This window comes from Empidonax traillii, unplaced genomic scaffold (genome assembly GCF_003031625.1).
Source record: "Empidonax traillii isolate 1590-97213 ecotype Southwest subspecies unplaced genomic scaffold, ASM303162v1 scaffold15:size5535645, whole genome shotgun sequence".
NCBI classification, from domain to species: Eukaryota; Metazoa; Chordata; class Aves; order Passeriformes; family Tyrannidae; genus Empidonax; species Empidonax traillii.
The window spans coordinates 2,923,809-2,939,750 of NW_020955208.1; the positions used below are offsets into that span (position 1 = coordinate 2,923,809).

At 38.1% G+C, this 15,942-nt stretch overlaps 1 protein-coding gene across 5 annotated transcripts in view; it reads right to left on the reverse strand.

Annotated features, from left to right (window-relative positions):
* The window catches only part of SPATA6 (spermatogenesis associated 6), a 38,926-nt gene that overhangs the window by 22,495 nt on the left and 489 nt on the right, over positions 1–15,942 (reverse strand). For 4 of the 5 annotated variants that reach the window (XM_027893901.1, XM_027893918.1, XM_027893924.1 and 1 more), the window contains exons 2-7: positions 11,162–11,299; positions 9,607–9,655; positions 8,780–8,821; positions 7,319–7,443; positions 2,723–2,803; positions 662–940 (exon numbers count right to left, since the gene is read on the reverse strand). In XM_027893901.1, coding sequence (XP_027749702.1) covers positions 662–940; positions 2,723–2,803; positions 7,319–7,443; positions 8,780–8,821; positions 9,607–9,655; positions 11,162–11,299 — 714 coding nt within the window. The remainder of the gene's footprint in view (positions 1–661; positions 941–2,722; positions 2,804–7,318; positions 7,444–8,779; positions 8,822–9,606; positions 9,656–11,161; positions 11,300–15,942) is intronic. The other variant, XM_027893911.1, reaches the window with a different exon arrangement.

Sequence of the window (15,942 nt, forward strand, 5' to 3'; positions counted from 1 at the left end):
AAAACAAAGGATTGTTGCAATCGGAAAAGAAAGTAAGAGGGGAAAAAAATAAATATAAGAATATAATCCTCCAAGTGGCCGGGCAATGTAGCCCCTTCGTTTTAAACCTCTTACACACAATTTCTTTAAATAAGTACCTAATTTCAGAACAATTTTTCATGTACGGTAAAAAGTCCTTATGTTATGAACTCTAAGTCAGAGTGTTTGAGATGTAGCTCTGAGCAAGGGAAGTGCTTCAAAGATCACAGGATGCCAACATAAAAAAAAGTTGAAAGAGAGAAAGTGTAAGTGTTCATAATGCGACTAGACACTTTTTCTTAAAAGTCTTATTCAGGAATTTTTAATACTAATATCAATTACTTCCAAGCTGAATTTATACACCTATTATCCTGTCTAGTGCGCTGGAAGAAAAGAAATGGGGCCTCAGAGAATTTAACCAAGATATTCATGAAAGAATTTGATCTTTGTCTGTTGCTAAAGCGGATAAAAGAAATTTAATTTTAGTTAATTTTACCTTTAAATCACTATGTGACAGACTGTTAAAGGAGAGAAAAATTATCCATCTAAACTAAGAGCTGAATGAATTTTCGGAGAGGCATTTAGCGAAAGAACAACATTTGATCTGCGCTTAAGCCGGGAGCGCTTTGGAGCGAATACAAACCCGCCTCACTACAAATGGAGGTTTATCGGTTTCCCTTCTGAATTCGTGAGGACCCAGGTTTAAATGGGCCAGGCGCTGCCTGGCTTCTTCTGAGAGCTCACACATCCGCCTGTTGGTGTACGGGGACGGAGAGCGGGATTTGGAAGCTATCGTGGGCTGCTCGTAGTTCTTGGTTGCCGAGCTGTGCCTGCTTCTCTCAGGTGACAGAGCGTTTTTCTTCAGCAACTTGGTGTGCAATTTTCCATTTGGGGTTGAACGATGTGCCCCATTCAAACCACCCTAAAGTGAAGAAGAGAAATTATCTGATTTGACAGGCGTTGTAGGACAAAGATCACGGAACACAGAGCAAAAAAGGAACTAATAATTCAACAAAAATAGATGCCATGTCATCTGAAGTTCCCCTCACAGAACTGTAATCAAACAGCAATTTAAAAAACAATGTGTTTATAATTTTCTCTGAAAGCAGAAGGTTAAAGCACATATTACTGCATGTTAGATGCAAAGTGATACTTACTCAATTAGCTTTCTCACACAGTTAGTGTACAGAGGCTGTAAAAAATTCACAAGTGTATTTTGCACAAACTTTACCTGAATCGGACAAACACAGATTTGAAGCATATTTCCATCTGTTTAAACTTTTATTTTAACCTTTTAAAATCTTACCGTCTAAAATAAAATACATAAATTAAAATAGAAGCCTATTTCATAGTTTAAATTATATCCACTTAGAGTTGCTTAAAGAAGTGTAACTACATTTTCTGAAATTCATATTTTCTTGGACCATGGTGATTTTTACTAGTTTCTTTAAGGAGTTATAATCAAGAAGTAAAGTTTAGTCAAGAAGAATACTTCCCCCTCCACCAAAAAACAACCCCAAAACTTTTAAGACCATCCTCCAAAGATCTCAATTCTCTACACCCAACAATGAGTGAGGCTGAGGTTGTGTCTTTGTCTTGCATCAACATAGTTTGAATTTGGGAATCACACAGACTGAACTACCACTTGTGCAGCTGATAGTGAGACAGAGTACAGAACTGGCCCACACAAAACCGGACCTAATTCTTTAAGATTAATTTCAGTTTCATCAGAAGTAGGCTGTGCTGCTTCTGGCTCACACCAGCTGTGAAACTAAATCTTCACTACAACACAAGCAAATCTGATATGCCATTCAGAACATATTAGATACTTTAATGTACATTCTAAATTTTAAATCAAACTGCCCTTATTCAAGTTACCTTCACAGAAGCTGGTTTTCTGACAATGACAATCTTCACTGATTTTTTAATTCTTTTCTGTCTCAGTACATTTCATTTGCTAAATTTGGAAGAAACTTCTCAGTGGACTTGTTAGCAATGCCACAAACAGGTCAAACTCACCTAAGTGTTTTTGCACACAAACCTTCCTGACAACCATTCCATTTTCATGATGCTGCACCATTTTCCAATAATATGGCAAAAAAATGGAGGATGTCAGAGTAACTTAACATGACCACTTGTGCCAGGAAACCAAACCTAAATTTCAATCTGTGAGACCAGAGAATAGTTCTTCTTCACCTTTACTTGTTACAGAAGCAGCATTTCCAGATTAAAATACGTGATCACCTTTTCCAAAAAAAAAAAAAAAATCTTCATTTCCATGACTGGTAATGATATAGTTTTGGAAAACAATTAAATTAACTGGTTTGGTTTTAATAATGTACCTTCTCTGACTTCACCTAGTTTTGATTGTCCTTAATTTTAAGTGTCAGTAACAAATGGTGAGAAGGCATCTTCCCACCTACAAATACAGCAGGGACTGACACTTCAGCTGATCACAGAACACAGCCGCTGATAATTGTTTCAGATTCAAGGAACTCTCAGCATTTACTGTCATGCACCAAACTCACTCTTTACTCATACTTGATTAAAAATTTAATCAAGTTGTCAAGCACCCATGATAACTGCTATAACCACAACAAAAGAATGAGAAAAGTTTGAAGTGAGCAGCACATGCAAAAATTGGAAGCAAGGCTATCAATATTAAATCTGGAAATTAAATTGCAAACAATTAAATTATGCTAACCTGTATGTGACTCCTTCCTGAGCTTAACAGACTTTCTGCAATAAGGGAGATTGTAGAAAATCTCAATTTTGGTGCAATTCCCTAGAAGAGAGACAATAATTGAACATTAAGCTCCAACTCAAGATAAAGGGTATCAAAGAGGTAAATGTCACCTAATGTAACAAACTATTCCTAATTTTAAGCTATTTCCTTTGTTAATTTCAGCCTTTAATAAAGATAATTAGAAAAGACAGAACAGCAATGGTAAATGTCAAGATGCTAACATTTGCATTTCTGACAATTCAATTACAGATGATTATACTGCTTTTGTACAACAATTAAGGTCTGACTTTTATTTCAATACATTTTTTTGTCAAAAGCATTTTTAAAGATTTTTCATGCCATGCTATACAGCATAAATAAAAATTTCAGTCATGCTCTAGAAGTTTCAATAATGCTAACTTTGTAAACTTATGAATAGTCTCAGTTGGGTCACCCTTTTTTGTAAAAACACTTCGTTTAATTAGTCAATCACTCTGTAAATAACTATTCATTTGCAACAGTAGGACTAAGAATACCCTTCATTCTGTAATCATTAGAGTAGTCTGATTTCTGTGGATTGTCTCTCTTGGTCTGTAACCACATTCCACCTCTTCTCAACACCCTTTTGCCCACGTGGCAGCCCAACTCTGACCAAATTGGAATCAGTGGAGTCCAACTGTGCCTCCAGGTCAATCACAGCACACACATACTCATGGCCAGCAGGTCCCTCCCTTTTTACGTGGCCAACAGTTTCTATTCCACTCACCTTCTTTCACTAAAGCCATGGCTAGGAACATAATACCTCAGAGGCTCTATTTCCTGTTAAATTCAGCTAGAACTGGGTAATGTATACAAAATTTACTGGATGTGAAGGGCAGGGATTATGCCACACAGGCATTATTTCCCAAAACAGCGGCATTAAAAAAGGCATAAAAGAACTAAATGACACATATACCCATAAACAAGTGGGGATCATACATGTGCATGCTCTACAGCTCTGCAGAAGCAAAGAGAGAATCAAGTGCCCATAGAAATTTCCACTCTCCTTTCAACACGGACAGAGTTTGCTGCCTGAGGTATCTGTGTGCATGGGCATTTGTGCACACGAGCACACAAAATCACTGAGACGTGAAACGGAGCTGGTCTGTTTGTGGCACTGTCCCATATGCGTAAGAATTAGCAAGGACTTCATGAGTGAAGTCTTTCGCTGAACCAAACTATCCTCCACCAGCTCCCTGAACACACACTGATTTCCCACCAGGGAATATGGTCCAGCCACAGGTTACATTACGGAAATGAAATTACAAAAATGCCAAGAAAGCTCAGTCATAACAATTAACAGAGTCCAGGATTCAATCAAGTCAAGTTATGGCATATAAAAGAGGTTTTAAACTGATCGTCTTTAATCAACTCATTTTTATTACTAATGAATTGTCAAGTGCTATCAACAATGTAAGAAAGGACACATAAGAATTAGTAAGCCTACTATAAAATGCAGCAATAGAGCACCTACTGCTTTTACAGAGACTGGAAATGATTACAAAATTGTTAAATGCTCTTAGCTAAAAAAAAAAAAGCACAAATCCATGGTTTCTTCAAAGAAAGAGTTTGTGGAGAGGGAATAAGGGATGGCACTTGCATACACAGGCATGGATAGGCCAAAATTAACTTACAAGTCAGAATCTATCAGAGGATTTCTGTTCTCCACAGATCCCAAACTCAGGACTGCTGAAGGATATTCAATATAGTATTATGGAAAGACTCTTGTATAGCCCCAAAGACATCTGGAAATGAAAATCCAGGCAGAAAGTTTTTGGGATCTATTCTTCTGCCTCTGGCTTAGTGGTGTCTGCAACCCTGAGCAGGCTTGCCAGTACTGCTGTACCAGCCAACAAACAGAAGTGATATGGGCATGACACTAATTTGATCGTGGAAAAACTATAAAGATATTTACAAGAAGAAAAGTTTGAAAACAACTCTAATATGTGCATTGGACTGTAAGGAGTGTAAGTACAACTCTGTAGCTTAAAAAAATATGTATGAATATAACAGAAGGTCTTACACAGGCATGCTAATGAGAGATAGCATAACTAAAAAGGAACTGCTTTAAGTAACATGGCCAATACTGCACGAGGGTGGGGAATGGAGATAAGAACATCTGTAAGAAGTCACTACCACAGTCAAGGCATAAACATATTCTGAAAGGCAAGGGTTGCAGAGAAATACAGAAGAGCCAGCAAGAGCCTCAGCTGGGCAACACTGGACCAGGCGAGATAACTCGAGGCACGTCTTGTGTGCGTTTTGAGTTTGTAAGCCTCATAAGACATTCAGCCAGAGACATTATCAGCCAAGTGCCAGATTTCTGGAGGAGTTCTGATCCTCTCAACTTGGGATTCCTTCCAATTGGCAGATTAGCAGTGTTAAGCAGACACTGCTTGTCGCTGCCTATCTGAACTCCACAACCGTAACCTCGCTGTTGCTACCTTTATTTTTTTAATAAAGGACAAATTTATTGGGAATCAAAGTGCCACTGAAGCACAGCTGCCAGTCAAAAATATTCAGCATCTCAGCTAGCTATAAATAACTTTTCATGTGGGAAGAACATGGCCTCACTAGCATAAGAATAATGTGAAGGTTCTCACGACCTTGTTTAACATTTCCCTTTCGCTTATCATTCCCATTCAGTGCTTCGTGTCGACAAAGTTAGCAGGGGATACTTGCCAGTAAAGCTCAGGGAGCACTGAAGATGGAGGCATTGGAGACTGCATTTCCTCTGGAGGTAAAAATCTTCTCACAGTTATCCTGTATAGCAAGCAAGGAGAGGAACAAATTCCTTTTGGGAGCCTCCCTCCAATGCCATCAAACACACCTTCTGCATTATTCCTGAAAAGGGGGTCACAGTATGCCAAGATCCTTTCTTAAACTGTATTTTCTGCAGTGGAGATGGAATGGAGCAACAGGTGCTTCTGCAGCCCCTGTTCCAGGGCAGAGATGGATTTAATTTATGCTGCTCCCAAGGACATGGAAGTACATTCGTGTCTTACATCAACTTTTTAAAGCTTACTACAGTGCCCTCATTCAGCTACATATCCAAATTACTCTGATCACATCTTCTCACAGCTCACAAATTATGGCACCTTCTCTTTATTGGAAAATACATAATTTTTGTATTAAAGAACCGAGTCCCTCAAAAAACCCCTCAAACTTCTCTAGTGGCTCTGCTTCTACAGAGACTAATTGTATTGTGTTCACAAAAAATCTAAAAGCATTTAGCAAATACCATCTCATTTATCACTACCTCCCTCTTATTTATCAACACTGGGAAAGTACCTATTCTACAAGCAGCATGAAAACAAAACTGTTCCACTGCATCTCCTGAGCCACCACTACCATGGATGGGATGAACCATCTCAAAGAGGTGCTGTGGCAAAAGACAATGGCTGTTTTCGCAGGGGCTGTTTAGGATGCTGCAGAATCATACGTTTTGTAGCACAAAATCACAGTTTTAATGCATTCAAATGTAACACAGCATTAGACACCAAATTAGCACTTTTAATTGCAAGTGACTGGGCAGTTTCCAGGCTGCCCTTGCAGGGGAAAGATTACACCAGCTAAAAGATACCAGTGACCTTTAATCAGCATTTCCCTCCTGCCACGTGCTTTTAGTCTAATCATAACAGACAGGACAACTGAGTCCCTATCTTCCCAATCCAAATGTCCTGACAATCCACTAGTAAAACTTAACCAAAATAGACTACACAAAAACAAATCCTCAAACACACCATCACCATCATCATTAAGGAGCCTTCCTGAGTTATTCTGCTGACACTTAAGACTCAACAGCCAAACTTTATGAAAGGGCAGTGTGAGATGAATTCATTTTCATTTAATAGGTACTTGAGCCCTTATCTCCAGAAAATTACCATTAATTCATTGCACTCATTCTGCCAATTATCTGTTGTTTATCATACAGTTTTGAAACCGTAGAGAAGGCAAGTTACTAAATGAGTGTGAATGACCTGAACAGACCTTAACAAACAGGTTTGGGAACATAAAAGCAATCATGCAGCACTAAGCTAAATTTCAGTAACTTGCTATTTTAGTGGTAACCTTGCACTTCAGGGAGGCCCACAGGTCAGATGGGATAGCACTGTAAATTTGTAGTGACTGTCATAGTCCAAAACAGTTTCAAAATGGTCTGAAAAAGGCTACAGAGACTGAGAAGGAGGGTTACATGGTTTACCCGTTGAGAACCATGAAGTCTACATGACATCTCCCTCTTCTCCTGCATCCCTTCACCACATCAGCTGCACCACAGATTAAACTGAATGGAGACATGTCGTGGTGCCACACTGCAAACCAAGTGGAAACTTACTTTTTCCACATTAAATAATTCCTTGGAAGCATTTTGAGAAAAGATTATACTTTCACCAAAGTTCAACTGTGGATTTGTACATTCAACACCTAAAACGGCAAAATCTGTCAGAAGTAATCGCTTTTCATTTGAAGCAGTTCAAGGGGTTTCTTCAGTGAAACAGACTGTGTCATAAATACAATCCACAGACATTCACTCACTGTAAAAGAAGAGGACCTCTTCATTAAAATCTCACGCTCTAAACCACGGTGCCCACGGGTAAGCTTAGGGTCAGGGAACAGGAAATCTCTTGTATTTTCTTCATACGTAGCTAGAATTCTTCCCACTAAAAAGAAAATGTATACTTTAATTGGAAAATAGACAAAGGCAGACAGCACAGACACCGCACACAGAGAGCCACGCTGAAACCAGGATAAATTTTGCTCTTTTCAAATTTTCAGCATGGCTCCAGAAGTCCCATAGCACCAGGAAATAACCTCATCAAGTTAAATCAGCAGCAGCAATGTACAGAATCTACTATGAAACTACATTTTGATGTTTGATTGTAAAAAAAATTAAAGAAGGTTGTGTTGGCTGTTTTATAAGAGATATATGAGAAGTTTTCTCTAGGCAACTCTTCATGAGTTTCTTCTTCTTTTCCTTTCCATGCCATGGAAGAAATCAGTATTTTTTAATGACAACCAATTCCTTATGAAAAACTCTATCATTCCATATCACAGTAGTAGCAAGAAAGTAACAGAAGCAATATCAAAATAACTACCCCAAGATTTTCTCAATATCCTGGTTTACTACTTTAAAAAAATAAATATATTTTGTTTCAAGGGAAAGCTTTAAATTTATATTATAAAAAAATTTAAGTTGTGCTATTGTAGCCATCTTGTCAGCTTATGCTGAAGGGTATCACACCTATCTCTGACCCCTGAAGATAAATAAGATCTTTTACCCTCCCACAAAAACAATAATCCCCATTCAGTACATTTCTTCAAGTAAACAATCTGGTGAGTCACCTGAGAGAAGCAATTGTTTCCTTGAAAGTACTAAGAACAAGTGACAGAGAGTGCTTTTAATACCCCAGTTTCCAAATGAGTCCTCTTTAAAACTTGACTTTATTTCCAATAAAATGCAGATTTACATTATTCATGGGAACACTTGAATTTCATTAAAATAGATTTTTATAATCACACAAACCAATAACAGAAGTATGACAAATCGCTATTTATTATCTTCAGATATCCCAAGAGACCTGTAATACTTATAGTGAGGATAAGAGTTTTCCCAATGGTCACCATTAAAATGGAAGGAAAAAAAGTGTCATTCTGAGAACAAGATTATGCACTCTGAAATTTCACAGAAAGCCTCTTTGCAAGTGAATTGTGATGTAGTTAATAAGTATGCACTGGATGATTTCAGTTTATTTTCCGTTTTTAAAATATTATCACTTTCCTAAGTCTGACTATGGTACATTTCAATATTCAGTTATCATTCTCTTTCAAGAATGAGATCCTCTTGATCTATTAACATTTTATATTCAGAGGACTACTTGTTGAAGAGCTTTCTATGTTGTTTGTGTGTTGGAAAAAGTGATTGTGCTGCAATGGGCAATGTCCTTGTGGAAATTCACCTATTAAACTGCATAATTTATGAAGAGACTGATACAATACCTGGAGGAACGAGCTGTATTAGTTCAAGTACTGCTGTGTCAACTAAAAGGGAAAAAAGTTTTTTCATGAGTTGAAAAAAACCAATCCAAACTTTAAAGGAAAAGTAATTCTCATAGTCAAAGCCCAAAAAACCCATATCCTTGGTTTAATCTTCACAGGACTGTATATACTGCTATACTATTTCCACCACACCAACAATAAGAGAAAATTAAAAGCAGCTTGGATAAATATCACAGATGAACACAATGGCATTAGCAGCACACAAATGACAACTCTAATCGGACTTAGAACTTGGTAAGTTCTATCTGCTGCCAAGTTTGTCGTCTTTTAAAGATTATGCAAGTTTTGCCCACTTTTCAGATAACTCCCACTATAAAGGTGCATGTTCCTGGAGTTTGAGTTCAGGGTCAGTGTTTTCTCACTACAATTCATTATACTCCACATGTGGTAAGACATAATTTTCTGATGAATGAATAATGGAATGAATAATGAAATGAATAATTTTTCAAAAATTGGATGTTTATGCTTATATAATTTGAAAATTAAACAAATAAGTAACTATAAAAAGGAACTCATTACTTATCTGAATAACCAGCTGGATTTCCAATCAATTACGACTTTTTACCTTTCTCCTCTTTTAAAGCATGTAACATACAATTCTAGAGGCATTTTGTTAGATAACAAAAGTGCTTACCCACTAGCTATTCAGAGAACAGGTTCCTGATAAAAAAACTACCACATACTTTAAACCTCCAAAAAGGCTTTAGAGCCCACATATGCATGACATTAATGGATACAACACAAGATACATAAAAAGCAGAACCTACATTCCAATAACTTCACAAGGTCTCCAGGATCAACTGTATTAGCAAATTCCTGAAAAAGAAATTAATAAATAATAAAAATGGCAGAGTCAAAATATTTAGATGGACCACTGGGGAAAGAGAAGATAAAAAAACCCCAAAATCAATACTCTTCCTTGCCAAGATGGTTCTCAAGAGTCCTATCCCTCCTGGAAAAAGAAAGGATACTGCAATTATCATTTGAAACATGATCAAATTCATTGAAAGCCAGCAATTGTTGTTATATGCTTTCTAGCCATTAGGAGTTACGTCTCCATATTTAAATTATGAGGTATTGTGAAGAGTTAAAGCTGTAGTGGTAAGTACTGTCTAAGCAAATTTCAAGAGAAAAAGATAAATTGCTGAAAGTACTACAATTCTGATGGATGAATAATATATTCTTTAATTTATTGGTAATGCTTTAAGCTTAATTTTGATGGAAGTGACTATTCATGTACAGACTCCTGTTCAGGTTTTTTTTTTTTTTAATCTGAATCCCATGTGAATAGATGGCAAGGAATAGGGGAGGATGTTGCAGTGGATATTCACCAGGTAATAGATTTCCCCCTAATTCTGCATAGAAGTCTCAGCACAGCAGTGTAAATCACACTGCTATTCAAGGTACTAAACATTAAAACCCACAAAGTACTGGTGCTCCACAAGGATCTAGACCTAATCAATAGCTATTTGTAAGGAGAAAGGTACTATTCTCAGCTTTCTTGTTCACCTTCTTTTGTAAGGAGATGGTGTCTTGGAGGTCCCCTAAATTACACTGAAAACAGTATTCAGTACATTTCCCGGAAGTAGTCTGTGGTCTGTCTGCCTTTAAAGAATGATGGTCTTTCTTACTCTTCAGTAGCCAGTGAAATTATCACTGTTTGTTTCTTACCCCCTTCACCACTGATGTTTACTCAGCCTGATTTTCAAAGTGCTGGGGGATGCTTAAAGGAAAAGAACTAGAAAGGGCAAAGTATTATTATTCATAGGCAGTCAAGAAGCCACATCATATCTGCGAGATACTGTGTTTCATTACCCCTGTGGTACTAATAATGAAGCTAGTAGGGACTCAAATATGTGATAAACAACTATAAATTATAGGGCCAGAGTACCAGTCTGGGAATTCTGGTGACAAACCATGAAAAAAGTATCTCAAAGGGAGTAAGATGTCACCAAAAAGGCTTGAGCTGCTATTCTATCCTTCTACTAAATTGACTCTCCTGTATTATATGGTCTTTGTTCTTCACCTTGCCATAATTTTTAGAACAGCTACATGCAGTTCCTTCCAAACTAGCAAAATAGACACTGAGAAAGGACAGTTCACAAAAGGAACAAACACCTAAAAAGTCTCATCATACATTATGATCTTTAGTATGCATGTGGATAACACAGGCACACACCTCCTTTGTGCTGAGGGGAAGCAGGAGTTAAAATACTGTGCCTTCCTCAGTGTGATTACTTGTGCTCATGGGTTTTGCAGATGGTTTTTGTGGAATTTGGGATGGGGTTTATTTGGGTTGTATTAGCTCTTGACACGTCTTACCTTTTCAAATACTAGTTTTTCTTGAAAGAAGAGTGGAAACACTGCAGGGACACATTGAGTTTTTTTAAACTGCCCAAGTACAAAAACACTGAGATAAAGCTCCTCTTTGTCTTTCAGCAGCACTCCAGGACAAGTTATCTGTAAGAGTAACACACTCATTAAACAAACTGAACTTTAGATAAAGAAGTAATGGCTGTTCTCAAGATAAAAATGAAACAGTCAGGACTGAAATGGTTGATTTCTGAGAGTCAGATTATAACAGACTAGAATGAAAAAATGTCTTCTCCGAAGCAATTCTATTTGTACAGAATGATCAGGAAAAATAGCCACCATTTTAAAATAACCAGGACCAAATTCATCTTGCTTAAGTAAACACTCTCCACTGTCTTCAGCCAAAACTGAAACCCAATGCCAGGTTAATACAGTTAAAGGCATGCACTGACTATGGAAGGGAAAATCATCTTCTATATGAAGTCAAGTAGAATGAAGTCTATGTGATGCCAACGCAAAAAAAACCATCCAACCTTTAGCCTAACTACAGAATGAAGCTGGTAAATGTACAGGCTTAGATATCCATACTCTGTCCAGCCACCAGAAAGGGTGAGTTTATGTGCAAATGTTATATTAACGTTTGTTCTAGTATGTAAATGAGAAAAAGCAATTGTTCCATTACTAGCAGACACAGGATTTCTCTGGGAAGTTTGGCCATCTTGGAGGGTACTCAAGGCAGGAAGTCTTCTTTTTAGCTTCCAGATATTGCCACTAATCTCTCAACTTTCTCTGTACAATTCTTATTCTTTAAGGAAGAAGCTGGTATGCTTCTAAAGCTCTGATGCACATCAGACATTCTTTCTTATGTTCTAATTGCGAGGATGTACACAACTCATTGCAAAACTGTTTGCTATTTTCTCCAAGCAGCGTGGTTTTATTCCATTACCCAGCCCAGAGAATTGAAACCTTTCACTTCAGGTCTCTGGCTCACTTTTTATCTCAGTACTATAAATATGAGGTTGCCTCTTCCAGCATAAGGTTGCTGGAGAAAGTGTTCAGACTTTCAATTGTCAGATAGGAAGACAAAGGAGGAGAGTGACAGGAATTAAAATAAGTGGTTTGGTTACAGTCTCCTACTCCCAAGTGAATGTTTTACTTGGGAAATTTTAACTGGATTTAAAAGAAAACTATATGAACAGCAGAAAAACAGCCTCAGGTGAAAGAAATAATAGAAAACTATGTGTGATAAATTACTATAGATACAGTAGAAGCTAAAAAAGTTAGGTTTCTACTCATAAATATCCAAGGAGGAAAAAAGAGGGTTTCCTCTCCGTGCACATGAAGGCTTCAAATCTGCAAGAAAAGTGCCAGAATAATAGATAACCCAATTGAAACAGCCTGTCAAGCATTAAACAGCTTGTATGACGCTCATGCAGTTGCAAGTGTGAATAGGAGTGAGAGAGACAGATTTCATTCATACAAGGCAAGATGCCCCCAAACTACATACTACAAGCCATATTAGCTTCAGTTCTCACTTTTCTCCTCCACATTTTTGTAGAATTTACAATAATTTTTAGTGGAGTTTTGTGCCTTTCACCTCAGAGAAGGCGACCAATATTTGCCAATCTGTTGAGTTGAAAAGTGAGAGATTTGAACATCAGGTGCCATTTTCTCCTTGCTACCCTGTAAAAGAAAACAAATTCTTATAAATGAGCATGTAGGCCCAGACAGCACATGTGGAAACCTGGAGATAAACTGCACAGTTCATTGCCTGGGCTGGAACACCACCAAATCTGCAAGTCCATGTAACTTTAAGCCAGCTCCAAAAATGAGTGACACACGTGTATCTGTGGTTTGTGACACCTATCCTATCATATGCAATGCACGGAGCAGCATAACTCCTGGGAGACAAACTGAAGCTCTTATCTGACTGCAAACTGTTCAGGCAGGATGAGGGACTATTTTAAAGACTGTAATAGTATTATCTGTGGATCAGCTAAGGAAAAGGGATATCAGTGCTGCAATTAACCGACCTTACAAGCAACCCGGAGGACTATGAGAACTGTCTAGGACAGCATTACCCTGGACTTCTCTGCTGAAAGTTCCCAGGATGATGGAAAATGTGTACCAGCCCTATTGCTGGGACATCACAAACAGCCATAAAGAACTCAATGAATTAATCTCATGGAAAGGAACAGAATTTTATTGATCCATAACCCTCTATGTCATTTATTACACGCGGGCCTAAAACTGTAGCTGTAGATGTGACCAATGAATAAGGCAAGCCTGGAAAAATCCCTTTAATTTGCCCATTACCATCAAAAAAAAGAAGAGTTCTCTTTGAAGGGCAATGGACAGTATTGGCTTCTGCTGAGTGCAAGTTTCCAGACACAACAGCATTTTGGACTCAAGAACTGCAAAAATAATCTTGTCAGTTTGAAGAGATCCCATTTTAGTCTCTTTATCTGGCAGTAATTCACAATTCTATTAATTTATCTTTGTGCTTAAAGATTTACCTACCTTCACTGCCACATTTGTGAATTCTCCATGTAGCCATGACACAAAGAATAATGTGAATTTCTTTCTGTTGCTACATGAACAATCTGAATGCCAGCAGCAGAGGTAGACACTGAAGTTAGTCTCAAAGCCACAAATAACAATGAAATCTCATTCTGAGCAGTGATGAATTATTCAATTTCAATTAATGTCAGGATAAATTAAAAAAAAAAAAAAGAAACCCTTAGTCTTTAAGTAAGGTTTTCCATTTTAGAAGAGCAGCCTCTCAGAAAAGAAGAAAACTACCAGTGAGATAAACCAAATTTGGTGGAATCAGATCAGAGGTGGTCTTGGAATTTCATTAAGTCAAAAGGAGCGCAACCCATCTGTATCCTAAAGCATGGGAAAAACAAAGGACAGAACTTCTGACACAAGTGGATAGGTTTTAAAGAACACTGAGGAATATGCAGGGCACTGTAAAAGAACAGGACAATGAATGAGAAATTTGGACAAAACTTAGGCCGCAAACAAAGGGAAAATGGAGGAAATGAGTGGATGTAGTATATACTGACCAAGATGTGAAAACAAACAAATCTATGTCCCAAATACAGTGGAATATTTTGCCTTGGTTTTAATGATACTTAACATAGAGGCAAAAAGACAAAGAATTAAATGATGAAAACAGAAGTCACCCAGTATGTACTAGGCCTGGCCCAGAAGCCACAGTGACACTGAATCATATTCAGCCCAGGTTGTGAAAGAACGTTATTTTATTTCCTGGATCTATACGTAACTGAAACCTATGTAATACAAACAGGTGTGGTACCATCTGCTGAAAAATAATAAACTCAAGACCCATATGAGGCAGAAAGAGAAATCTGAAAGATTATAACCCCCATCAACCAGAATATTTAAATCTGCAAAAGTAAAAACTATAGAGGAAAACATAACTAGAAAAAAGCACAGCAGCACACATTCCCTAAAAATAGATTAATGAAGCAAACCCCCACATCTTCTTGAAGGTGTATTTTCTGGATAAAGGATATCATCTAGTGTCACATGAGAAATTGTTACTTATGATGCAAAAGATAGGAATTAGTATCAAAGGGGGTACAGAATTGGCCAAAGGACAGCATCAATAATGTGCAAAAAACTGGGAGGCATCAAGTGGAGGTTACTATTAAAAATGTTCCTCTCTGTGTACTGGGATTCATGTCTTTCAACATTTTTAATGACCCTGACTAATATTAAGGCATACACAATGAATCCTGAACTTTTTTTCCCTACTGCACCTAAGGCAACAGCAAGACCCCATCTGGAATGCAGAGTTCAATTCTGATCCTGATCAATGCAAATTCAAAGTGGAAGAGTAGTTCCCATCCCTAAGATGGTCACAAGACTGGTGAGTCCATCCCACAAAATACTACCAAAAGAACCAGGTCTATTTAGCTATTGGGAAATTAAAGAATTGCTGCCCAAAGAGCAACCATGGAAGACTACAAATTATTTAAGTGAAAGGCCAGTGTTGACATTTATGTAAGAGTAGTCACTTTCCACCCTTATTTGTAGCCTTGAGAGCAGAATGAGTAACAAACACCCCACAACTGGAGAAGCCTAATCATGGGGAAATGTCTCCCCTGCACTCTCTTCTGGCATACAAATGGTTCGCAGCAGTAGGAACAGAAAAGGAAAGCACATCTGGTCCTTTCCAGGAGCCAAGTAGACCTTGGCATTATGGAGACAAACACCAGCTGCTGAGACAGAAGAGCAACACCCCGAAAATGACACCCTCACTATCCATGAGTGGAAACCACAACTTAGCGTCAGAGCAGCCATTCAAGTTTGGGAGCAAAAGGCAGCTAAGCAACCAGGAACCCCTGGTCAAGTTCCCAGTTTACACTTCCTGGGTCTGCACTTGAACTTTGTGGATTGCACCTCGGGTTTTCCTCTCCCAGCAGCAATTATTCTGCCAGCACTTGTCCCACGAGGAAGCCAAACCTCTGGATTAGTGACCAGGGTGCACAAAACCCAGGGTAACCGCGTTACCACAACTTCTTAAAAGTTATCAGACTGAGAGCTTACTTTTTACTCCCAACCTGGATATAAGCAGGAAACTTTGCAAAAAGCGCAGAAGGCCCAGTCTTAACATGATTAATGTAAAGACCTTCCACTTTCACACCTACCGACCTCACCCCCTCCGTTTAACACCCAGAGCTACCCCGTGCCACACCCTGCCCCTCGCAGGGGTGCATTTCAAAGCACAACCGCTCCTTCCCGGGATTTCTTTTGCTGTT